Source organism: Bombus fervidus, chromosome 11 (genome assembly GCF_041682495.2).
Source record: "Bombus fervidus isolate BK054 chromosome 11, iyBomFerv1, whole genome shotgun sequence".
NCBI lineage: Eukaryota > Metazoa > Arthropoda > Insecta > Hymenoptera > Apidae > Bombus > Bombus fervidus.
Genome location: NC_091527.1, coordinates 2,431,883 through 2,458,342, shown reverse-complemented (window position 1 = coordinate 2,458,342; position 26,460 = coordinate 2,431,883). Strand labels below are relative to the sequence as shown.

Sequence of the window (26,460 nt, the reverse complement as noted above, 5' to 3'; positions counted from 1 at the left end):
ATCCATCGGTATAATAAAATACAAAACCCGAACCTTCCGGACCGAGACGCACACGAAATTACAGTCGAGAATTATTATGAAAAAAAAAAAAAAAAAAACTGGTGTGGAAACGAGCTTGGTCACGGTTCGATTCTCTAACGAGAATCGCGTAGAAATGAAAACGTAACGTTGGCGGAGGCGATCGCGGATCACGACAGATCTCGGAACGCGCGATCCGCCTCGGCTGCAATCTAATTAATCTAATTAAGCCGCCGGAGCGGCTCGTTACCGCGGCGCGCGCCGTACGCGCCAACACAGAACCGAGTTGAAGAAACGCTCCGCGAAAGACCATCGGTACGAGACGTGGATCGCTTCACGATCGTTCTAAAACAGTCACTGTCATTCTTTTGAAATACTTGGAACTTTGTTATTTGGTACTAATTATATCATTGCCATCGAACTAGCCATGTTCGCGTTTGAAGATACTATTAATGGAAACGTGTTGGCAATGAAAAGATTTTGTAGATTATGAAATTGCAAATGATCTGTTTGCAATGCTACTTACAAATTTGATAATGGTATTTAGTTGTAGTCCATCGCTTTTACTTCTTGCTATATTCATTTAACATGTAATAAGCATATGGTTACCGTTAGTAATGAATAATAAGTAACTAGTTAACAAATTCATTTCTAAAATTCTATTGCGTATTTTTAGTCTCGTTACTTGTAGCAGACCACTAGACTCGTCATTATATTTTCCCCCATTTCTTGTGCTTTTGACATGTGAAATAGATTCCTTAATATTAAAATTCGATTTAATCGAAGTTCAATAGAAATTTAAATTCGCCATATTGAAGCTAATTCCTTTGTGCGTGCTATTTCTAGATTTTAACTGACTCATATATCAAGACGTTCGTATATTATCATATTATGGAGATATGATATAGCGCAATTATAAACAGTCTCGAATTTTACCAAGTAGTATAAACCAGTTGCGAGAAAATGTTGAATTTGACTCGGACAGTAATGGATATCTTAAAGTTTTTAAGAGCATAATTATCAATAAAAATATTCGTAAACATTTTAGAATAACAATACGTGAAAAATGCACGACACCGACGTCGAAGTATCGGTAAGATACCAGTGGCCGCGATTAAATCGTTCGAGCGACTAGTTTCGTCAAACGAGGTATTTCATCGAGCACGCTGCATGAAAACCTACGTGGCCGGCCGAGTCGCAGGAGTTACAAGTGTAACGAATAACTTCGTTAATTACGATCATTAAAGTGCGTGAGCGGCAATTGCACGGATGGATTTCCGCAAGGATCGAACCGGTCATGTCGAGTTTACGGACGATCCTTGATCACGAGAAAGAGAGCGAAGAACAAAGAAGAAACCGGGGTGACGAAGGAGTAGAATAGAAATGAATAGAAAGAAGAAAGAATTCGCTTGTCCACTTACCCGTGACGTCTGAAACAAAAGAAAGGGAGAAGCTTTAGTCGAATTTTCATTTTCCACGATGATTATATATAAAAATTACATTCACTCATCGTGCCCTTTTTTTTCTGCACCAAAATGCCAATTATATATTTCTCACAGTAATGTATCAACATAATGTTCGCCGTTTTAGCAATTTTTAAATAACTCTCGCCGCTTCTCTCTTTCTCGATCACTGTCAAGGGGTGAGAAGTCACCCGTTGAACGACGTTACGCGTGAAGAAGGGAAGGAAGATAGAGCGATGCATAAATGGGGAAACTGACAGAATGCACGGCTAATTCCGAGCTAATTGCCTTCTTGGCGCTAAAGAGCGTTTCACGACGAAAAACTGACTTTCCGTGGCTCCGTGGAAAAGGGGATTAAGAGCGCGAATGGCATTCTTCTCTTCACGGTGTGCCGCGCCATACGGCCGCGAGGATAAAAGTCGCAATTACCCGATGTGCCGTCGTTCCCGACCTCGGCTCTTGTAAAAATGCGAAAATCCGTTCCTTCGCCTTTTGTTGCGTTTAATTGAAACGTACGACGGAAGGCGAGCCGTCGATTCGCCTGTTTTTCCAGCGACAAGAAAGCAATAGAGCGGAGGGATAGAAGCGAGGAATAAGGCAGATAGAGCAAGACGGAAGGAAAGGAATTGCAATCGAGCCGAGATGCCATTGGAATGGAAGTTCGCAGCTTTTAATCGCGAAGATAATCGAGGTCTCCAGCGATTAACCAACACGATAATTCGATCTGATGATAGTTGCCGATCGTCATCGTGATATTGAACGATTACAAAATGAGTGTGACCGTGTTCGATCGTACAACAGAATAATATAAAGAACGACAAATTACAAGCGTGCAAGTTTCACGGACGGCTGACGTCGTGCTCCGCTTCTTTTCTATTGTTACGATGATTGCGTTCGCGCGAAATAACCACATAAATTACGCCGATTGAAAGAAATACATAAGCCATGAAATGTCTGGTTGTTGACAGATGATTGACGAAGGAAAGAGACGTTGAGTAATATCGTTGAATAAGGATGAAGTACAAGAATTAATTATTCGCCTTGTCTGGAAACACTGAAGAGATAATTGTTGAAATGGTCTTTGATATTTGTGGCATTGTTTGACACGACTAATTTACATTCTTTCATTTAGTTCTCAATATCTTTAAATCGCAGACAACCCACAACTTGGATCTTTAAAATTTTAGACTACTGTATTTTAATTCACATTTTGTATTTTAGCCGGCTATCAGTGGTGATTAGCGGTACATAGAATACCACTAAAAATGAATATTTGAAAATTAAATAATCCCTTAATAAAATATAATGTAATTATATACAAGCCAAAGATGCCAGTTGAAGCTGAAACAATTTCACAAAATAAACTCTTCCCTTTTTCCGCAACAACTCCAACCCTTCCCACATCGATTGGAAGATTCAACCCTCTACCCTTGACAACCGATCAAGCGTCTGTACAACTCGTACCCAGAACCATCGCCCATTTCACGGACGAACAGCGTCGATAGTCATGTCTGCTTTACATAACCTAGAAGCCAGAGCGGTCACTCATAATTCCTCGAGATAATCTCTGCGTGGGCAGGATACGCAACCTCCCCCTGGCCCATGCCGGCTATCTACGCTCCTCTATCTCTATTTATTATTCCTAGGCGGCAGGCGCGACTTGGCGTCTCCGCGCGAGCCAGCGAGAGATAGCACGCTGGAGAAACGGGTCCGAGAACACGCGAGAGAGCGGCGAGTGTGCGTTCTGTCGCCGCCGTTGCGCTGCTCTCCCGTGCGCCATTTACATATGTTGCAGTCGCGTTCGGAGGAGCGAGAGAAAGAGCGGCGAATTTTTCGCGGCCGTAGCCGTACCTCGAGTCGTGTTCGAGCTGACTAACCCATTAGCGCCTCGGCTGCCGATCGACACGGCGAATCGATCGATAAAGGCGCCGGCAACCGCTTCCTGCTGATGCCACGAAGCTACTCAAGGGATAACCACGATCAACCACGATAGGTATTGTAGAATAGATTCGTGTATAGCTTTCTGTAACGCGGATTCGCATAACGCGACGAACACATCGCGACAATGTTCGTGGAATACGATTGCTAACCGTGTGCGAGGTGTCAGGTAAATTTAAGACAATATTTTACTCGTTACACTCATCAGATAATTAGATCTAATGATTTATAGTTATACTGGTATGGCTGGTATAAAAATGAATTTAGTTTGTATAACGCGTGGCATATGTCCTCAACGTTGTACAACGATTTGCTAGATTTTATCAAAAGAAATATTTTATAGATTTTCCGGAGTGATCGTAATAGAGAAAGTTCTGATTGAAATTTTAAACTGATGAAGTTGGAAAATGTAGCATTGAATTATTAGGTGATCGTGAACGGAGCGGGACAGATGTGTTACGGTTTGAATTGAATTTGAGCGTATTGGAAACGTGTTGAAGTAAAACAAAGAATGAGACGAAGTTGCGAGTGATACTTTAGTATAAAAATAATCTCGAGTTACACCTACTATTAACTGCAATTCCTTACATGCAAGTAGCGTTACTTTAAATCAAATTTAGTTTCATTGTGGTCTGCTTTCGTGAATAAACATTTTAGCTGAATAGAAATGTACGTTACGATGTATATTATGCTATTTGTGTCCTTCGAAACATTTAACTCGTATATTTATTTATCTTGTATCAATACACTAATGGTAAATTTATGTTAAATTTAATCTACCTATACGTGATAAGCGCGAAAGTAAAATTCGCAGAAGTAATTTAACAAAAATATCGACTGTTTCCAGCGTTAATTACACTACGCCACGAACCAACGGTTAATTAAAGCCAGTAAAAGAACAAAAACGTTAAGATAGCACGTTATCACTAGAATAAATTGGCGCGATAATTCGTGTTGTCTAGAAACAACCGAACGAGCCGGAGTGTAAAAGGTGTACAACACGGAGAGAGATCAACGCCTTAAATATAGGGAAAAATTATGGTGACAAGTCGGGGGTGAAAATTGGCAGCGCGTCTATAAAACGGCGCGCGGATCCGAATAGTCTCCGCGATGAATGACACGATGACACGGAACGAGCGCGATAAATTCGACGATAATCGTTCCAACGTTGCCAAAAGACAGACCCCGCCTGAGCGCCGCGATGGTCGCCGACGTATTCACGGGTCTTCTTCGACCGACCGTTTCGAAATCGTCGTTGAACGAGGTCGATCCCTGGAATTCGCCTTCTCCCGTCTTCTTTGAGTATCGAGTCGCTTCTGGCACCCACAAACGTCTTCGTCGACTATATTTTCCACTACGAATCGAGATTTTCAAATTTACGAAGATTTTAAAAGCTTCCATGTGGGAAGTACTCGCGCTCGTAAAATCGTAGCAAGCAATTTTGCAGCAAATATCTAGGAGTCTCTAATATTTAGATATAATATTTTTCTTTGGTCTTCGAAGCTAGGAAATTGTTCTTGCCGTAAAATATTTGCAATTGATAGTTTTATAGTTGGACAGATTCTGTTAACTCTTTGATAGTGTAATAAAATGACGAAGAATTTGAAATTGTTGATTTAAAAGATAATTATCCTGAAATTTTTCTGCGTTCCTGGTAGCAAAGAGAGAAAGAATACGTACCTCCAACTTTTCATAGGAAATAAATATTAATAATTGCATAGAATGATACGATGTAAAAATAGTATTCGATAGCTCGAGCGACGTTATTAAACAAAGTAGTAAACGTCATCAACATCAGGCCCGAGCTAGCCGTATTCTTCAGAAAGGATTCGACTGTACTCAGATTACTCTTACCATCGTCTTAACAGAAATGAACAGAAATTTCCAACTCCATTCTTATCCATGCATCGAAACAACCATGAGGCTGGCGGAGACATTTTTCTCAACGTATAAACGATCGATGAGGTGCAATTAAAGGATCGTATCACGTGATTCAATCTGGTCCGCGGAATTCCTTAGACATGCGCAATGACTCTTTACAGCGGTCCAGCGGAAAGGGAAGCATAGGAGGAAGAGAGGAAGAAGGCCGAATTTTCGAGATGGTTTCTGCCGATCTGGGCTTAATTTGTAGCACGTTCTTGCGGTCGGTAGTGACGAGCAGGCGCTCTGCCGATCAGCGGCGTTGGCCGGTTAGTTAGCGCGAATCCGAGACGGCTGGTGATGGTGCCGGCTTCTTGCCCCGGCTCATTTTTGCTGCTAAAACATCGTCCCTAATTAATCTCCACAAAGCCCCTCCCGGACCGTGAAGCCAGCCGCTACTAATACGGACGAGAACGGTGACAATGACCGGGAGCCAGTGCCTCCGGACGCCTGGAATCCGCCGAATTCAACACGCCGTGCCGGCCGATCCAACGAAAAACCCGGCCGGCCGTTTAACACCGTCCGAGGAATCGGGGGTCGCGCCTAATGGGAATTTGTGAGACCAGCGAAACGTACGAGCCGCACTTAACGTCTCACTTCGACATAGCGTATAAGAGGCCGCCAAACTCTGGAGACACTTTGCCAGTCCGCAACTTATCCTTATTCCGGGCCCTGATCAAGGCATCGATTGATTGGTCTAATTAACGCGAGTTCTGCAACTAGTCCGGACTTCCGAGGAATTTACACGATTTGGGGATAGATCGATGGATAATCTTGGAACGTTTTACTACGACACAAAAGAATTTGAATGTTCCTCGTCTCGTGTGTTCTGGTTAGAATAAAAGAGCTGGTCGCGGCACCGTGGCACGAAAGATCGATTCCCATGGATGAAACGAAACGAAGCTAGCAGGGACCGGTGAACAAGCGGCTAGACAGACACGAAGCCAGATATCCTGTGCAGTGGTCGGCAGAGAGGAAAAGCAGCGGCGCGGTTGGAGTGGCGGCCGATCGCCGTCGGTCGGATCGTTTCTGAGGGCCGAAAGACACCGTGAAACGCGAGCACGTCGATCCGCGCGCGCTTAAAGGGGGTCGCCGCGATCGCAAAAAGACATACGCGATGCTCGGGCTCCAGTTCCTTTTTAAGTCTCGCTAAGCTAGCGCCGCTCGTTTCTGGTATCCCGTGCCTCCAATTCCCGGGAGTCAATCAACCGAGTCAGGCCGCGACCGGCTGGCTGCGACTCCTATATACGCCACGGGAACCAGCCGGTCAGACACGAAGGGACGGGAGAAAGGGAATCGCCACTTATTCTCTTTACATTCCCCTTAACAAATTTCCAACGGCAAAAACTCGTTATGCCCGTTCGGGGCCCGACGCCTCCCCGTCCGAGCGGACTCGACCGTTCCTCTCTTTCCTCCCCTTCCACCCTTTCTCAACGAGAGAAACCGCCGCGGGAACCTTCTGCCTCTTCCGCTCCGAAATTTCATCCTGCTTTTCCGTGCTCTCACCGTTTCTCTCTCTCTCTCTCTCTCTCTCCCTCCCTCTCTCTCTCTGTGTGTGTCCGCCATTATGGATGAAATTTAATGGAACTAATATTTAATTCATGTTTTGTTGAAATAAATCGTGACGATAAATTTCCGCGAAATCTTGAAAGGTGCTTGAAAGGTTAAGGACCTCGACGAACGAAGAGCCTGCCATACAACGGAGCAGCAAGAATCCTGCGTCTATGTGGGTGGCGCGAGATAGGCGGGAGGAAAACGGGAGGCTCTAATACGTGTAATTAATGCGATCTCAGCAACGTGTTCGTCGGACCATGACAAGTGACAAGGACTCCAGAAGCGGCGTGCCTCGTATCGCCGCTTCGTTGGTTTCTCCTGGCTCTTCCTGAATGTTCCAACAGCTCCATAGCGTATTTTTCATATCGTCGCTAACATAAATCGACGATGTAGTCAGCCGAAGATACCGCTTTCTCCAAGTAACAGAGGATAGTAAAAAAAAAATGTCAAAGATTATCCTTTAGAGAAATCCTCGAGAGACATTCAAAGGAATACTCTGAGACTCGAGCCTTAATTCTTTTCCACGAAAAACGTCTGCCATTCTGCAGTTTCTATAACGAACCACCGACAAGAAGCATCGAGCACGAAACGCGATGAAAAGGAAACAGAGGAACCGCTAGTCGGAACGAGTCTAAACTCGAGCATCGGAACTAGGTCGACTTTTTCCAGCTGTTCGAGGTAGACGGGAAGAGGCAACGAACCAAACAAGAGGTTGGCTCGTGAGCGTCGATGAGGGGTTAATTGGTGTTCTATGAATTTGATGGCGATTACTGCGAAACCACGGCCACTGGACCCAGTAGACTCGCTTCTTGCGCAACTCGCAGCGAGACAGTGGCGACCGGAGACTCCCGCCGACTCGCAGCGTGGAATTTTAATTATAAATTAGTTGATTAACTCAATAGTGTTTTTGCTAGTGGCGACAGTGTCCTTCTCTCTGAGCTACGCAACATGTATATGTTTTATGCCGGTGCACGGGTCTCACGAAGAAACGTCAACCAGTCAGGGGTTCTCTCATCGTATGTTTATTAATCGAGACAGGAGGACATTCGATTTCTTGGACTGAAATTAACGAACAGGAAATATTCTTTACCCCGTAGATGATGTTGTTTGATTCATTGAACGGTGGTCCATAAAAAATGAAGGAAACGCGATGATAATCGTTTGAATAAGAATAATTGGTTGGTGGTTTTACGGTACAATGTATTTGATATTATCTTGTTTAAGATTAAGGAAATCAAGTGTATATCTGTAATCTGTGTCTACACGTGTAGCTATCTCCTGTGATTTCAATTAAACCATCAGACATCGGGTAGATATCAGACTTACGTCTAATATGATCTGCTTTCTGCAACTTTTACATTTCGTATCATAATTCACAAATATCTCTTCCATCCATACACGATTGAATATTTATCATCGCCGACATAACGGTTCGAAAAGGCGACGTGCGAGGTCTTGAAAGTCCGCACGTCGAGAAATTTCCGCACGGCAGGTGCACGGGACTTGCGTGCACGTAATTCCGCGGCCGGGTAAGCAGGACAGGAGCGTACGGCTCACGTACACAGTAGCTCGCGCCCTTTTTCGCGTGGCGGAAGCGGATTCGTTTGTTTCTGTCGCGGGAAAACGTAGAACAACCGGGAGGTTGAGAACCCGCGACGATCCGTGGATACCTACGTCCGAGTGAACCGGCAAACAGGAGAAACACAATGGCCGCGAGAGGATGCGACCGCGTCGATGCCCTCCTCGTCGTCGTTGGCACGCACAGCACGCGGGAATGCGTTTTATTTCATATTAAATAAAATTTTCGGGCCGGCCTGGCCACCGACATTTGGCGAACGTGCGTCTGCCCCGACGTTGATGATCCAACGATCGAGGAACGCGATCACCGCTATGGATATGTCTTGATACGACCCCGATCCTCCTTCGAGGTAATTGAATGGCAAAAACGTTATTTTTCTTCAAACTACAAGTATGAATAGAGATTCTCCTTATCGGTATATTGGAGTAGAATAGCTACGATGTAGAATATGAAAATTACGTAGATCGTTAATGACACGAAGCGAAGAAAATAAATTGAACTGCGAGTTATTAATGACAAGTTCTCGTGATGAAGACGGTTACGTTGTTGCGAATAGCGGAATCGTTTTGATTCTAACACTATCGTCAATTTTATCGGACAAAACGTCGGAAAAATCATGGTTATAGAAGAGTCTGCGTAAACCCGTTTTATTATCTTTTCCAATTTACCGCCGACAGTTCTTGCGATGGTGGAACGTTCTCTGAAGAATTACCGAGGAAGAAGCCGAGTGCACGGTCGTCAAGACGTTGTAATCGACTGTAACTACTAATTAAGCCGAACCACGTATCCATTCGCGTTACGCAACGCCAGCCTGTTCAGCATTCTCATTATTAATTTCATAAATTAACTGGAAGCACACTGTTTTATGCTCGCTGCCAGCAACCGTCTGCACGATCGCTATAACAATCAGGCTTAAGCTCTTTCACTTTGACCAATTACCTTGGCTCGAGTTGTCGTTAACTCAGTACAGAAGCTACCAAGTATTTTATATTAATTTTCATGTACCGCCTCCGGCTATCGAATTAGGGCCACTCAAACCTTTCAACATTTTTCAATTTTTTAGCAAAGTTAAGAAGCATGGAACTCTGTAGTAGCGAAGTTTATCAAGTACCGAGGTGTTACACACGCGTATGTTAATAATCTGTGTTTTCCCACTTGTATGCATTACCGTGTCGTGTAATTTACCTTTCCATTACTGCCAAATATCTTGAAACATATAATTTTAACGAATTCCAGATACTTTCAATGGGAATCCTAATCCGATGACTTGCATATTCATGGAAGTACTAGGGTCTTATGTGATTTAACTCCACAGGTTACAAAGTATACCTATATTGAATAAATTACTTAATTCCTGTCTATGTATATAATATGATTGTTTATATATTCAGTAATAACTTAGGTAACCTAAATTAATTTGCTATTCATATAACATAATATTCTAATAAGAAATGTGCAATTTTTACATGTGATTCGTTTTTCAGTTTTCTAAAAAAAATTCATCAAACTCACTCTTTCCGAAATTCCTCTCTGTAATGTCTTGTTAAAAGTAATAGGACGGGGTAAAAGCAGTGGGCTTCCAATTTGAAAAAGTTTCCGGAAACAGCGGTTAGCGAAAGACTTCTGGCGAACTAGAAGCAAGTTGATGGAAAGCAAAAGAACGTAGTCATGGTGCGTCCGGAGACGAACGGAATCACAAATTAGGGACGAGGTCCTCGCGGGTCAAAAGATGTCCTGGCACGCATACCGAGCGAACGATGCCGCCGCAGCCGCAGCCGCAACCACAGCTGCCCCAGCCACCGCCTCGCCGGGCAAAAAGTACAAAACTGGTGACCCGGCTGCGGGGGCCCCTGGTCCTGCCGTTCGCCTCGGAACCACCATACTTTTTGCCGACACTCCGCGTGTACGAGAACGAACTGTGTCCGGCACGAACGTCAGCAGAATGTAAAATATGCAACACGATGGTTGCTCTTGCCGCCTCCGCCTCTCTCTCTCTCTCTCTCTCTCTCTCTCTCTCTCTCTCTCTTCCTTTCGCGCACGCACGGAAGCCTCCGGCTGCGATACGCGTCCGACGTGAGGACTTTATGTTGATAGTTTAGAAAGTTTTCGAGTTAAATGGGATTTTTTAATATTCCAGTAATTTTTCGTTGAAAAATTATTTTTAGAAGGTAAAAGGCTGATTTATGGCTAAGAATTTGATATTTGAATCTCTTCTCTTGTGACATGGAGATTAGATTCGCAAAAGATGAATCATACTTGTGACAAAGTTTGAATTGTATCGTGCTAATGATTCTTTGAAGATTTAATACACGTTGTATTGGCTAAACGTGGAAGTTGTCATTGCGTTAATAGACAATGTAGGTTGTTTGATATAAATGGTTCATTTTATAAGGATACGAAAGTATTCTCGTAAGGAACAAAGAGATCACACATCGAAAGGCAGTCAGTAAAAGTTAGATAAAGTGCAAATATAACACATAAAACGTGTTGCCGCATTACTTCAAAACAATTGCCGAAAAAACTAAATCTCCCATCTGACACGATATTAAAACAGAAAACACCTAATGCACACGTGCTGCTGAAAAACAGTTAGAACAATAACTTAAAGTTTCACGGTACCAGTTACATCAGACACCCCGTGTGCAGCATCACGTAGCGGCGATACCCGTACCTCGGTAAAAAGTCGCAAATTACTGCGAATTCTTCCATCGAAGCAAGGATCGCTTCACGAATCCTCTTTCTCCTCGATTCGTTCACGAAGGAACGACACGCAGACGTTCACGATCTGACGAAACGGCGCCGCTTCCGGGAACTCTTACCGCCGGTAAATAAGAAATCAATTATAGCGCGGCGTTCGCGCGAAAATACCAAGTTGATCGCTAGTATCGCCGCATACTCCGAATTTACACGCGGGGATTCATGCTGTCGCGGCACCGTCATCCGTGGCCGATTCCTCGCAGCGAATGCTCGGCTAGACCAAGGCGATCGCATCGCACGCGACGGTTTTGCCGACATTCCACGCGCGTTTGCTTGCGCTAACCGCTCTCAGCGCGAGGAATCCGTGCCCGCCACGTACCAAAGCCAACTCCTAGAAGGAAAGAGAAACGAGGGAGGATCGTACGGAGGCAACTAGTTTCTTCTTCACGTTATTATCTGTCGACCGTGCGCGAAGAAGGTAAGTGGCGCGGCTAGAGTGGCCAGAGACGCGACGCAGGGACCAAACTCGCCCGCTTAGTTATGCGAGGATACTTGTACGTTGTATACTAATGATTCCCGGAGACGTTCTTTACGATTTGGTAGTTTTACGAGCGACCGTTCTTTTTTTTTTTTTTCTCCCATGCTGCTGGCTTGTAACGAACAGAACGATCCACGCACCGGAATTCTCTTTCTCCTTCGCCGTAAGAGATCGCTGTCCGTTTCGCGAGGATTCCTTCGAAACAGGCACATCGAACCGGCCTGGTGCACGATTGAAGAGGCAATTAGCTACGAGACCGGCAGCATCGGTAACGATCTCGATGAATCTTTTCCGCGATTCTGAAATTTTACGACCTGGCTACTCTCTGCTCAAATCTTCTGTGGCAACGATCCTACGTACCAGAGGATCTTCTGGTACTCGGGAAACGACTAAGTTAAACGCGAAGTAAGAACTAGAAGATGCAACGAGAATTCTATTCGATGTTATCTTTCTTCTGGACTTCTAGGTCTCACAGGTTTGAGCCTCGTTTCATGAATTCTCCGAAGAAAGCTAAGCTTCTTTGAGTGTCCCGATGAAAGTAATAGCATCAATCGAGCGTTCCTTCGAAACATTCGGTCTCAAACGAACGATTATTCCCTTCTGACCGGTAACGACACCGTACTCAGAGTCCCCTCGATCGATCACCGGATTGTACATGATAAATTCTTTCGGGGCTGAGATATCGAACTCGCGCGCGTTGACGTGGCTGTGAAACGATGCCCAGCCGGAACAGCGTTGTTCGTACCACGGGACCGTCGCGATTTCTTGCTCGCACTGTTCGCGGTTATCCTCCTCTCATCCACGCCAACGTTCCGCTACACCCACGCCACGGCCATTTGCCTTGATGGTGGCCATACCATTACATGACTTTTGATCGCCGGCCGTTACCCCGGGTATTTGCAGTAGATATTTGCATACCTAGTTTGTCAATGTTGCATTGACGAGGTTTAAGGGCTGGTACACAGGAGAACATTTCGATTCGTCGCCCGTAGCGTCGTCAAGACGAAAGCAGCAACGACGATGATTCTGACTGTGTAACGAGATACCAAGCCGATTTCACACGCGCATGCAAATACCTTCCAGTATAAAGTTATGTCGGTTCTCCTGCCGCGAAAGGATCCTCAGCTTTTGTGGAAAGAGATAGCCCAAGGATAGAGGAAAAAATAAAGAACCGATCCGTTGACACGCCCCACTTTCTGTTCGGATACGTGTTATCCGGTCTGACCGTGGGAAACGTTTGCTTTTCTTTGTTACATTGACGTATTTTATGAGACTTGTCTAGTTTCTGCAGCTCCAGAGCGACCTATCGTTATATCGTGCATGTTCAATGTTCAATTTTATTCGTAACCCTTAAGTGGATCATGGATAATCGCAATTATCCGAATTAGATTTGATTCATTCGATATATTTAATTTCACAATATTTATTTTTAATTTATATTCTATATCTCATGTACGTGACAAATACTACGGATGATCTTCTCCGCGTAAAATATAAAATGCAAATTAACATGTACTGTTTCAAAATTAAGTAACATATATCAATTAATATATCGACATAACGAGTATCGGGAATAAGTTAAATTAGTCTGGAATAATTGTACCAGTCTATCGTGAGTCGGCAGCAACCGACTCGAGAAATAAAAAGTTGCCAGAATAAAAAAAGAAAACTGTCTAAAGCTGTAGCATGTTATATTCTCACGATCCAGGTATAGAAACCGAGAAGAATATCCATCATAAAGCAATATTCATAGAAAGGGCAAAAAGGAGTCCGATGTGGCATTTCTGCGTCGGTGAGATCGGGCTGATGATAGAAGCAAGGACAGACGAACGCAGAACAAGAAGAAGAAGAAGAAGAGAGTCCGGTCTTCTCGCGGTCCTCTGGATCGTCCAGGTTGAGAAAGGCGCGGGAGTCGAGGGTGGGGGCGAAGGAGGAGCAAAAGGAGACGGGTTATCATTAAGTGAAATGCCGTGTCCACTATCTCCCGGCTCTCACGCGGCTCTTCGCCTCAACCAGGACTCGTTTCCTTCGTTCTTGGATATCTTCCTAGCGGGATAATCCCTCCGTCACGGAGGTTATTAATAAGGCCGTCGCTATCTAACGCAATTAGACGCCAAGTCCTGGCCCCTTGTTGCGTGGCACACTCTCGACCAACTGCTCGCGCGAGAAGATATCGCGAAAGCGAACAGCGTTTCGCTTCTCTTTTCCTCTCTCACATCTTTGAGATGAGATGCTATTTACACAGAACGAGGCCTTATTTATGGTCCTGGCTGTACGACCGCCAATAAAAGCCTTTCTATTCCGCGTTTATCTGAAAATTCGTGGTTTATTGGCTGTTCGCTAACACGGACCTTCCTGTCCGGCTAATTCGCTTTGATTTGTACGGGCTGCTGTGACGGTGATTAAACCGTGACTGTTCTGTGGATCTTGATTTTTATTTCGATTTTAACGTTTGTACAAATTGATGTTACCGCGGCCCTATTGAATAGACAGTTATCCACGAAAGTATTCGTACACGTTGTAAAAAGGACAATTTTATTTGAAGTAACGCGTGATACGTCCACATACATAACATTTGGAGCACTAACCTTGCAGTGAAATTTTCTAGCATTTCATTCTGATTAAAGTAGTACTTTTATAGGGCATAGGAAGATTGTCGCGATTAATTATGGATTTATTTTTTGAAGCACGAAATTTAATTTCATTTAGAATGTAACAATCGAACCGCGAATCTTTATGCGTTTATGAGAAACTGAAATGTACAAAAATATGCAAACTCCAGATAATATCCAAAGTACTTACTCGTTACAATACTTAAATATTAAAACGTATTTCTACTTAGCTTCCGTTTCTTTAATTACCTAATAAAAATACAAATTTGCATAAACATCTGCAGTTTAATAATGGCTCTAACAAGGTCGGCTGAGTTTCTAGATATCGAAACAGCTTTATTGCACGACATTAAGCGGACAAATCAAAGGACGCGAGGTTCGCCCTGACCGAACGGAGACGGAAAAATTCGAAATAACCAGAGCCTAGTTTCTAGCGCAGATCAAGATACAGCATAGTCGGAATGATCATCGGTGTCCTCGTCATCGAACGACGCGCAGATATCGATCTCGCGACAGCGAGGAGCCATTCGCGTACGACCTTGCCAATGCACTGCACTGGCTGGCTTGAAGAATGATCGAATCGCCTGGACTTGAAAATAATTAAAATAATTAACATGAGATGTCTTCAAAAGTGACATCAATAGAGGATTGAACATCGCTGATATCAAAAACATTTATTATTTAGCGCGCTACTTCATCATTTATTTAGGATTCTAAGGCATCGACGCGAATTATTCATTGAATGAATTTCGTGAAGTTTTGATAATTTATAATGTAGGAAATAAATGATTGAACGAAAATTTAGTATTAACGGAGGAATTCATAACGAAATTCCTTCCTCCAGTGAAAGTCGAACATAATAAATTGATGAGTAATTTTAACACATTCAAAAAATTTTTAATTTCAACCTTGTGTCGAATGAATCATGTCCTATATTGTCAAGGAGGATGGAAAACGGAATTCATCAATCGTAACTAATCGAGTTCATTGACTAAAGAAGTAATCTAGAACCGGCGTTGATAATTCCATTAATAGCGGAATCGGATAAAACGGAAGATTCATTTCCATGATTAACTTCAATTCTTCGTAACTTCAACTTTTCGTTCAACTTTTCAGAGTTTTAGTCGAGCAACATAATTGAAGTAATTAGCATCTTTACCAATAACTGTTTATATCCACATAATCTAAACCTTTGTCTTTCACCCCTAAAAAATTGCTCGATTTTCCCAATATTTATCACTAGACTGCGAATTTTTATCCATTTTAAGATTTAGCAATGAAACAAACTTCTATGAAGATTCCATTTCTTTAGTTATGTTTGTAAAGATATAAAAATGCATAAAAATCTGCAGTCTATTCGTCACTAAAAACATCTTTCAATTCTATCTATTCGACACAAGCAAACGTAGACGAGCTCTCTGTACCTCGAGCGAGATTTCACGACGAACCTTTCTTGTACTTCGACTTTGAACTTTGATACGTGTCTCGAGAAAGACAAAAAAAAGGTAGAAACTTAATGACCTCTTACGAGTGCCAATAGAATCGAGTCTCCGTCAAATGCATTGCCGATTATTTTGTCCGGCGAACTAACCGGCAAAAGCAATCAGAGCCGAAGGATATTGACGAACGAGGGAACGACCGTACAGCGAGGCTAAGGGTAGAACGAGCAGGAGAACAGGCAATACGAAGAACGGGAGGACGGACAAAAAGACGAAAAGTCGTTTCTAGCGCATCATTACGACGAAGCCGCGAGTGCAGAGTGCTAGTTACCAGAGGTGTCTCCTCGTAAACACTCCGGCATTTACATAACGAGTGACATCTGCCGGCCCAATCATACACACCACCGAGAGGTTAATGCCGCAACTATACCACTCTGCGTGCCACACTGTCTGCCCGGACTGGTCTTCGGACTCTCTCGCTCGCGCTTCCATCGTCTGTGAGCATCGTCTTTTCTCTTCGAGTACCATGTGCGCCAGCTTTTTGTTCTCTGTCAGGAACGTTAATATATTGTATTTTTCGGATTATTGAAATTGCCGGCGTTATTTTCGAGTTAACGATGCGCAGACTACTCGATCCGGAGATTATCGTCCTCTCTTCTTACGTTCCAAGAATTTCGCATTTAGTCGGCGAACCGCAGTATTCTATAAGGATCCTTGTATCTTTCACCTTTCAAAGGCGATAGTTGGTTTCTACACGCTGAGTGATAACTGGAAGATAATTGGAAGATTCTTCGACCATTCGGCCATACAGACGACTGCCTCGATTCTTTCAAGGACATGTTTTTCCCTTAGCCATTTAATAATGTAGAAGATTTTTCTGCTTAATCGATGAAGCAGAATCACTATAACTAGTAGAGTAGAACTCCGCTTACATAAATTTGTTGGAGAACAAATAACCTATACACATATGTAATTGGAATTTATATGATAGGAGGCCACTGATTCTCCCTACTATCTATGATTTTTAAGTTTATTCAAGCACCATGATTTTATCGAACCGAACAGTAACTAAATTTCGTTTAAATGAATGCAGCGTATATAGACAAAGTTCTAGTGGAATCTATAAAGATACTTGTATCTTTCGCAGGCGACCGTCGATTTCTATGAACTGAATGATAACTGCGAGATAAGTAGAGGATTCTTCGACGACTCGATCATACAGAAAATTCCTTCGATCTTCTCAAGGACGCGTTTCTCTCTTAGAAATCCAAGGATGGTCCGATAGAGGCCTATCCGTGGCGGACGTGTATACGATCGTTATAGCCACGTAGCAGACGCGACCTAATTTGTCGCTGGAGGTCGGTTAATTGGAGACAAAGGCACGGACGATTCCTCTTCCTTTTTTCTTCCCTTATTCCCGGTTGCACACCGCGTCCCACGTTTTCTTCGACGCTCTCTCGGTCTACTTGTTTTCAACGCAAAGAGAGAGCTCCGATCGTACCTACTCTTCCAAGATCGGATGCCCTCTCGTCAAGCCAAGTATGAAACGCACCGGCTCTTTCGTAATCCTGGAGACGGTGGCTTTTTGCCAGTGTCACCTGTCGCTCGGGCAACCGCCCTCGATCCTTTATTCCGATCATCGGCCTCGATCCGCTGTCATATTTCTTGCCGCGCGCCCTGCTCGACGGGCCAATTTAGCGGTCGCGATCCGAAATTTTTCCAGACCCTCGTGTCTGGCCACCTTTTTAATACCTTCTTATGAAGAAAATGTACGATTGACTTCTTTCGAGCATTTTCATTGAGTTATTTTTGAATTAATTTTAGTCAGGTACACTATTAATTTTTCATTCTAGAAAAATAAATGACAATTCCATTTATCGCAAGAGCATGGTATAAGCTAAATAGTTTTCATTGTTTTCCAATCTGTGGATTTGATGAATGCAACTGAAGAATCCACATATGTGTAGGAAAGCGTGCTAACTTTCTCAATCCTTTTTCCGAATAATCGTAAACCTATTTAGAAGCCAAGTCTAACTCCATCTTCTCGTTAAACCAATTTCTCATAATTAAACCAACCTTCCACGGAATTCTCTCTTAAATCTTCTAAATAACGCCACTTCCATCAATATATAATGATAAACTAAATTCGAATGAATTTTCCATTCTTCATTCCATCAAAAATTAAACGCGTGAAAGTCGAGTTAGCCACGATACGCCAACGCGACGCATTAACGTGTACAGACACTACAGGGATCGTGATATCGCTATCGAGGGAGAAAAGGTGAAACGATGAAACGGCTGGCGGGTTGGTGGCGCGCGAAGACACGCGAGAGAAATTACGAGCAGATTTACCGCGAGTGGCCGGCTGAAAATAAACATCGCGCCGCTACAAATCCTCTCCTCCTCTCTCCTCCCGTCCGACGAAGCCAGCCAGTGAAAGAGAGAGAAAGAGAGAGAGAGAGAGGATTAGAGGGGGGGAGGAACAGGCGGTCGGGCGGGTGTGGCAACATATAATTACAGTAATTAGCGGACAAGTAATTAATTAGGATCGCACGTCGTTTGTTATTTCCCGTGGCAGCGGCGCTTACGTATAGGCCGCGGACCGATGTGTGCGTGATCCACAGAAGGCAACGGTCCCGGTACCTGTGGGATACGTGTAACTACCGCACCATGTCCCTATACGTCCGCATGCTCGAGGGGTTACGTCTTGATCCCAATTAACGAGCGATTTTTTGCGCGCTCCTGGCCAGTCCTCTCGTGGCGATCACGTGGTGGGGCGAGAGCACGCGGCACCAAGCCGATCCTGCAAATTGTGTGACCGTCGGCACACGGCTCTTTCCTCTCCTCCTTTCGAACGGATGGATCGGTCGATCGACGGATCGATCTCGGATGGAATCGCGGATCGCGGACCACGCCAGCCTTCGTTCACCGCATTGGGTGGTATTGATGGATCGATATTTGCGCGGCTGGTGCACCTTGAAAGAATGCGCTCCCATAGCGGGACGTTCGCCTCGTGACCAGATTTATCTCGCCGCGAAGCGACACGCGTCTACTCGGCCGTTTGCCCCGCGATCGTCGCGGTATTTCTTGTGCTTCGACCTATTCCAAGGACTTCCTCCTTTGGTCGTGATTTTTTCTCGCAATTTCGAGAATTTTTCAAGGGCATAAGAAAATCCGGTTTTTTAGTAAGCAAAGAACAAGTGTAAATGGAATTCCTTTGGTTCTTGTGAAAGGATCAATTACGGGGGCTGCAGGAGGTATTGGCACATCATTGTATTTATTATAATTGTATTTATTTAATATTCGCTGATACTTATTAGGTCCAAGCATATTAAATTTCGTACCATTTAATCGGTACTCTCATGTGGCTACAAAAATTAATACTACGAGAAAAATGTAGAACCTCATACACAACGATTCATTTGGAGTACACAAAGATATGTACCAATACTTTCGTAGCTATTGCAGTTTCTTCAGAATATTCTGTCATCTATTAATTTCAAAGATAGTTTCCATAGATTCTTGATGCTACAACGAAAGATTGTGTATACGATCAAATATTTGTCACACGTTTCATCGATCTTTTTTACAGTAATATATCGCAGAGCAAAGAAAAAGAATACAGGGGTGTCCATGCATGGCCGGTTTTGTCTGCAATAAACATAATGGTGCGGATCGTTAATTAAGTGGATTTTCAATCAAGATTCAATCAGTCCCGTTGTAAATGTAAATGCACCGACTCGGTCCCAGTGGATCAGGACATCCCCCTTGTATACTTCTTTCAGACTTTGCTGCGTTGGTTTATTTGCTCCAAGACGCGAGGGAAGCTACACGACACATCCTGCACATCGTATTACGCGTTTCCTGTTCCTATTAAAATTCACCGTGTAACGGAAACCGCGTAATTTCAATGAAGGTCTTATACTTTCTTCGCTCTAACGACCCAATTAATTATTGCTCCTTATCGAGAAAGATATTTACCGTTGTCGTACAAATTCCCTCCTATATATTACACGGAAGTTTGAAAAATGATGAGTATAAAAAAGCATGACCTATTTGCAACTCCAAAAATCACTTTAAGGGATACATTACATACTTTCTTTTATAAATGTAGCAGAGTATTTTGGAATGGAACATGCTACGACAAATGAATGCTATTACAATCAATTACTTATCAATAAAGTCAGGATGCTACAACAAAATGGTAGATCCTATAACGAACGCGATTTGTTTCCTTCATTTGTGTTAAATTCTTTATTCCTTTGTTTTAAGAAAAATTTGTTTGCAGCTATATTGCAGTATAAAGGTCGAACAAATAAATTTGATATAATCCTTATTACTTTTATATCGCATAGGAATTTTGTTTCATATTCTGGAATATATTATTTCTAAAAAAAAAAAAAAAAAACAATGCATATTAGAAAGAATAAGGGCTATAGCAAACAAAATTCCAGAATCCGCGTACATTCCTCTTAGCATACTGCACTGTACTCAAAATCCAAAGATATTCGAGTGGGTTTAAACGGCCTTGCTTCTCACGTGCACGTCTATCAAGTAAAATTATTATTCGCATGTCGAGCCTAGTTTTCCATTTTGACAAAGCTACTCCGCTCGTTTGCCTGTCTCTGAACCGATACACGAGATCATCGACGACACGTTTAGGGAAAGGAACGCGGTTCAAAGACAGAAGCTATGAAATCTTTGTAGAACTTGTTAACGCGTTGTACCACCGGCCGCGCATGTCGAACTCCAAACGAATCGGCACGTGTACAAACGAATGGTTCACGCACCAGTGCCGGTTAGCCACACCTTTGCGACTCATTGCTCCGACGTGTAACGACGGCATCAAATGGTACGCGACGCGAATAATGACGAAAGTCCTTGCAAGACGAACTTCTCTCTCTCTCTCTTTCTCTCGATGGTTGCGGCGCGTCTGGAATTACCAGTTTCGCGCATTTTTGTAGACGACCCGTGTTACGCCCTCGGGACCGAGATTTTCGCCAGATGAGATTGCCATGGATAACGGAGGTCATAGTTTAACCAACGGGTTCAAACTCGAATTGTTTTCACAGTTATATGCATTGCATTGTAGGTTTCAATCGCGCGTGAGGTATTTTAAGGCGAAAAACGTAGAATAAGATACATGATGTGTACAAGAAATAGACTGAGATGGCTCGCAATCTTTGAATAATTTAATTATTCCTGTAACATAGTAGGAAATTGGAGCGATCTTTATATAACACAGAGTATTTCAATTGTATGATTTTTATAAAACTTTCTTCTGCACAATTCTTAAATATTGACGTCTCTAGCGGGTAGCACACAATCTGTGAAGTATCGAATTACGACAATTATTCCTTCAAAATGTAAGTGTATTTTGTATACCGTAATCATGACAGTTTTATCATTTCAAATCCCGTATATCACAGTTTCGAACAACATAGAAGTATCTATTCAATGTTTCTAGTTCTAAGCTGTGCACCTTTATAAGCGGATCTATAAATAAACGATATAAGTATACAGAAGTATTTGTTGCATGAAAAGTACTCAGAAAGTTGTCCTTACAAGCAATCGATAAGAACGAACATTAATATAAAATTCCAAATCCCAATCATTAATAATCCCTACACAATCTTTACAAAGAATAATCTACGATATTTCCAACAGCTAAACGAGTCAGCACGCGTGATCCAGAGTCGGTATGAAAGAAACGGTTGGTTTGCGTCGCGATAACGTAGCGGTTGCAAAACCGTCGATCCTTCCCGGCAAAAATAGAGTCTGCGATCGTCCGAAACGAGAACGAGGAGATATCCTGAGCAAGGAGCAACGCGTCGTGATACACATTTATCAGCGACATGTACGCGCGCACGGTATCGTAACGCCATAATTCGCGGCCTCGTAAAAAGGTTCGAGCCGCGGCTCGGCGCGATTGCAGCTCGCGGACGCCGTCCTGAACTGGTGGATATGCAAATATCTCTCCGATGGAACACGGCTGGGGGTCCCGCAACGTCGAGACAAAGTCACAGCGGGATCCATTCTGTTTCGATTCTCGGCTCTTCCGCCGCCGTGCCGCCTCCGCCTCCATCCCAATGAAATTTTCCACGACATTGCGTTCGAATGCGATTAAAGCGCGTATAGCGAGCTGATACTTCATGGAAACGTATGGAAAACGGCCTCATCCTCTCCCATTCCACACTCCTGTATTTCTCTCTTTCGTGCACCGCCCTCTCCTCGTCGAAATCCTCCGTTGTCAGGCACACGAAATCGAATTGCAACTTGTAGCGGAGCCTTACGCAGCCGGGGACACGCGTGATTCATCGGCGAGCGACGCGGAACACCAGGCTGATTAGTTTCTGCTATCGATTCGAGTGTCTTTCGCAAGAGGGTTTAAGTTACGATGAGTTCGTCGAGTAGAAAGTTTGACCTTTCCCTCCCATCTTTTTTTTCTTTTGAAAAAATTAAATTATTTTAAGCAAAATTTGTTTGTCGAAGGTGTGGTAGAGTTCGTGTAAACGACCAGCGATAAAGCACACGTTTATACCACGAGGATTCGAAGAATGTATTAGTATACTGGGATGCATAGCACCACGTGGAACTTTGGTTGCACGTGACAAGAATTATAGTGCGCGTGAGATCTGAGAGAATTACTTGAGAGTTTCAGAGAATGTCGAGAGAATCAGAAGGTATTCTAAAAGTTATCTTTGTTATTCTGTTAGGAAGTATAGTTTTGATTACCTTGTTTTATATCGAGTAAAAATAATTTGATTAGAAAAGAGGAAGTTAGTCCCGGTAGAAGATTCCTGGTTTTCGTGAGACCAAAAACAAGCTAGGTATATGAAGCCGTCAATTTTCTACTCGGAGAAGAATGTTGCTGGGGAGTTTTCTTGGCCGACAGTGATGGACGGATATTCTCGGCTGACGTCAGGAACGCTTCCTCGTGGATACCTCTGATGTCAGAGGTCTCCAGGCGGAGGCGCGACCAACCCTTATCCTCCTTTCGAAACAACTTCACCTACGTACTTCTATGATGTACATGTATATATCAATGTACATATATATAATCTTCTGAAGATTTAGCTAAAGCGAAAATATATGCGCAGAACTACCTGAGTGTAGAAGCGTTCTTTCCTACTTTGATTTTGTTTTTAGTTGACCTTAACCCTTGACCCTTGACCATTAGTCACACGCTGTCTCAGTCGGTCGTGTGAGCTTAAACTTTCTCTTGAAAGGTTACTACACACTGGCTATCTTACTTCTGAAAGTGTCTCGACCATATTGCTCACCATATCGACATATTTGCATTTTCTAAATCATAAACAAGGAACAGGAAATTATCCACCATTAACTATCTATTCGACAATGAGAACGAGAAACTGACCGAATAAACAACTGTATATCCTCCAATACTTCAATAATTGCAGTGGATGATTGGTGGAACTTATTATGGATTATATTTCTCAATAATGGCGTAGGTGACACGATGAGAGAATAATCGGAGAAAAATTGGAGAATTTTCCAAAAAGCCAGACTTTCGACCCTCTTTCCATCCTTCGTCTATCTTCTGGCCTCGCTTCCATCACGAAAACTTTGCAGCACGGTGGCGAGGGTATCCTAGAAATAAGCGACGACGTGGATATAGGATCGTACGGGGATAGAGTGGCTCGCGGCTGTTCGCCGTTCACCAAGAGCAATATACGCGTCATATATCACCTGGCTGTAGCTAATGTTGCCGTAGAAGGAAGGTGTGCGTGAGGCTATCTTCGCGCCATAAAACACTCGCGCTTTGCTCCAGGAGGGGTTGCTAGCCGTTCGGTGGCGAGTGTCACCACAGGTGCGGACATTCTCATCATAAATATCGGCCCAGCTACACCCGTAAACCGTCCGCTGAACCTAATTGGGGCGTGGCTGCGGTTACACCTTCGAAGACTTTGTATTTCGCGCCTTCGTTCCCGCGAAGACTTCGCCTACCCTTTCACGCGAACATTTCGTTTGCGAGCTTATTCTAATTTCTCGCGAAGAATAGACGACTTCTGGTTAATAGGGATAAAGCTAGGACGATTTGATGAAATACTTAACACGTATTTTTATTTTGTGGACATAGCGACAATCTTAATAAATATAAACCAAAAATCGACGGAAGCTGTTAAAATAACTTACGGAAATTATATATGAAGAGTTTTACAACATAGAAATAATTATAGTTAAAAATAAGAATTATTTCTTTTAATGATAAACTTTGATGGTCGAAAGTCGATAAATGGTTGAAAAATGGTCGAAAGTGATAAACGAGAATTTTCTGTAATTTTATAAACAGTTCCGACAAATGTATATTCGTGGATGAATTTCTAAATTAAGAGTTCAGAGGGAGAAAAGTTGACCGAACAAGAAAGATAGACAAGGGGGGCATCTTTGACGAGATGAAAGATACCCAGCTACCGTTTTCGAATTGGAGCTCGACCTAGTTTACGTGGGAAGACCAAGATATCACGAGATTGGAAATCAAGACAACGGGAAATATGTATGTCGATTCGCATGGCAATGAGTAATGACCACTAAAACGTGGGAAAATCCTGTTTCCCTGGAGAATCTATTTACCACACCCAACTTTATCACTTTATGTTCGAATGAGATACAAATAGAACATAACACCATCATCTTATTAAAAGTATAGAAAATATATAAATATATCCTTCCACCAATTAAACAATGTTAAAGTAAGGAAATCTTCATCAAGAGTTAAGAACGACATTAAAGAAAGAGGATTCTTAATCAATCCTATAATCAACTCATGTTACGATCTATGCAACCTATCCATAGTCTATGAAATCATATTGTGTTACGATTTATGAAAGTAACAATTAACGATAATTTATGGAGCAATAGAAACGACCCCACAGACGTGGAACCAAGGTGTTGTCCGTAATGGGCCACGTGCGTGTTTCATCAGAGGGGTGGATGCGAGAAGAGAGTGTTAAAAGGTAGGCCGGTTCAGGCACACCTCCGCTTAACCATCTCGAATCATTTTGCATCCCCTCATACCTCGGTTCCTCCACCTCAATAGTCTGTCTCTGTTTATATCGCTCGAATTTATAACGTCAAACATCCAGCGGTCCAGGGACCTTAACTGTCCGCTGGCATGAACCTGCAAACGATAACGAGCGTCAGGAGCACGGATGAGATCTCTTCCTCACCTTCTTTTGCTCGCTAAAAGGCCAGGTGAACGTAACGGTAAGAACACGATGCGCACACTCTTGACACTGGCGTAGTTGAACACTTTTCGCGCCTCGATCTGTCCGTACGATTACTTTCTTCGTGGCGTTCCATAAAATGGGGTACCTAATCGCTGAGAGGATAAGATATTCGGCTTCGAGTAGATTCAGACCGAATAGAATGGAGGAACTTTTATTCTTAATTTTTTCTTTTGAATAATTCTCGTGTAAATAAAGCAGTAAAGAAATTGTGTGCACTTGTATAGGAAAGATAAGATATTTGGTTTGGGGTTAATTGGATCAAATAGAACGATAGAATTTTTCATTTTTAATTTAAATTTTTTGTTCTCCGGACAGAGCATTTGTAAATATATTATATAGGAATTTTGGAGGTAATTGTACTTCGATGATTAAGTTGAAGGAACGCGAGATTTCACGTTTACGTTTTACAAATGTCATTCTGTTGGCCGAGGGACGGAAGTTATGTAAATTTCGGGTAAAATGGCCCCCGCGAAGCCAGTTTATCCAGCTATGGCCTAGGCAAAGTTTTCAAAGTAAACAATATGCTGAACACTTGTTCCTTCTTAGTAGTTCTTAGAGCATATATGAACTAACTTACAAGGACCGTCTTACATCCCCAAGACGCTTGTAATTCTGTAATACTGGCAGCCATCTTGTCCCATCGCAAACAAAATAGAACATTTAAATCTTTCCTCGTAAATCGGTCACCGTGATCATAAAGTTCCACAAACATCAAACGTCTGACATTTCTTATCAGTCTCACCACAACTTCGTGCGAACTTTTCCAAACCAAATACCATAATTCTCCTTTCACACGCGAAGATTCTAAACCAGTCGTTTAAAAACAAAACGAGTAGGGAACTTGAGTTTCCTTATTGGCCTGTATGCTACTGAAAACAAACTGAGAAAAAGACAGAGACAGAGAGAGAGAGAGAGAGAGAGAGAGAGAGAGAGAGAATGTGCGCAATCCTGTTGTCGACGAGCACGACGAAAATTGTTCTCGCCTCGGTAAGCTTGGTACGTATGCACACGTCTCGGTTCACCGGGAATCCTTAATTATTATCGTCGTTTCGCGACGAGAAGCGGCGGGAATGTACCATGCGCGATAACCAGAGACGCCTGGAGACCCGCCGAGACTCTTTATGAGGCTTCCTCATGGAGAGTAGCTCGAAGACAGGTACGAGATGGCGAGGCATGCGGCTCGATGACGCTCTCTTAAGCGGCGTACCTCGGCTGGCGACGCGGCATTTGCGTTTTGATTAAATCTTGTGCGCGTGTGTAAGTACGTTTCCATGTTAAGAACCATGCGCGCAACCGACACGGTCCTTCGCTAAGGCACGGCAGAGTTCCGGATTTTTTCTCACCGTACACGCCGGCGAACCAGCTCCGCGTGCCACTTCCGCGAGACGCGACCCCTCGCCCGGAGGCCTGGCGCGCGTGTGAAAACGCTGTTTGATTATGCCAGGAATCGT

At 43.2% G+C, this 26,460-nt stretch overlaps 1 protein-coding gene across 8 annotated transcripts in view; it reads right to left on the bottom strand.

Moving 5' to 3' along the window:
- The window catches only part of Hth (Meis homeobox homothorax), a 507,314-nt gene that overhangs the window by 285,268 nt on the left and 195,586 nt on the right, over positions 1-26,460 (bottom strand). For 5 of the 8 annotated variants that reach the window (XM_072013316.1, XM_072013317.1, XM_072013319.1 and 2 more), the window contains exon 8: positions 1,440-1,448. The exons of the other annotated variants lie outside the window; for them this stretch is intronic. In XM_072013316.1, coding sequence (XP_071869417.1) covers positions 1,440-1,448 — 9 coding nt within the window. The remainder of the gene's footprint in view (positions 1-1,439; positions 1,449-26,460) is intronic. 8 annotated transcript variants of the gene reach the window in all.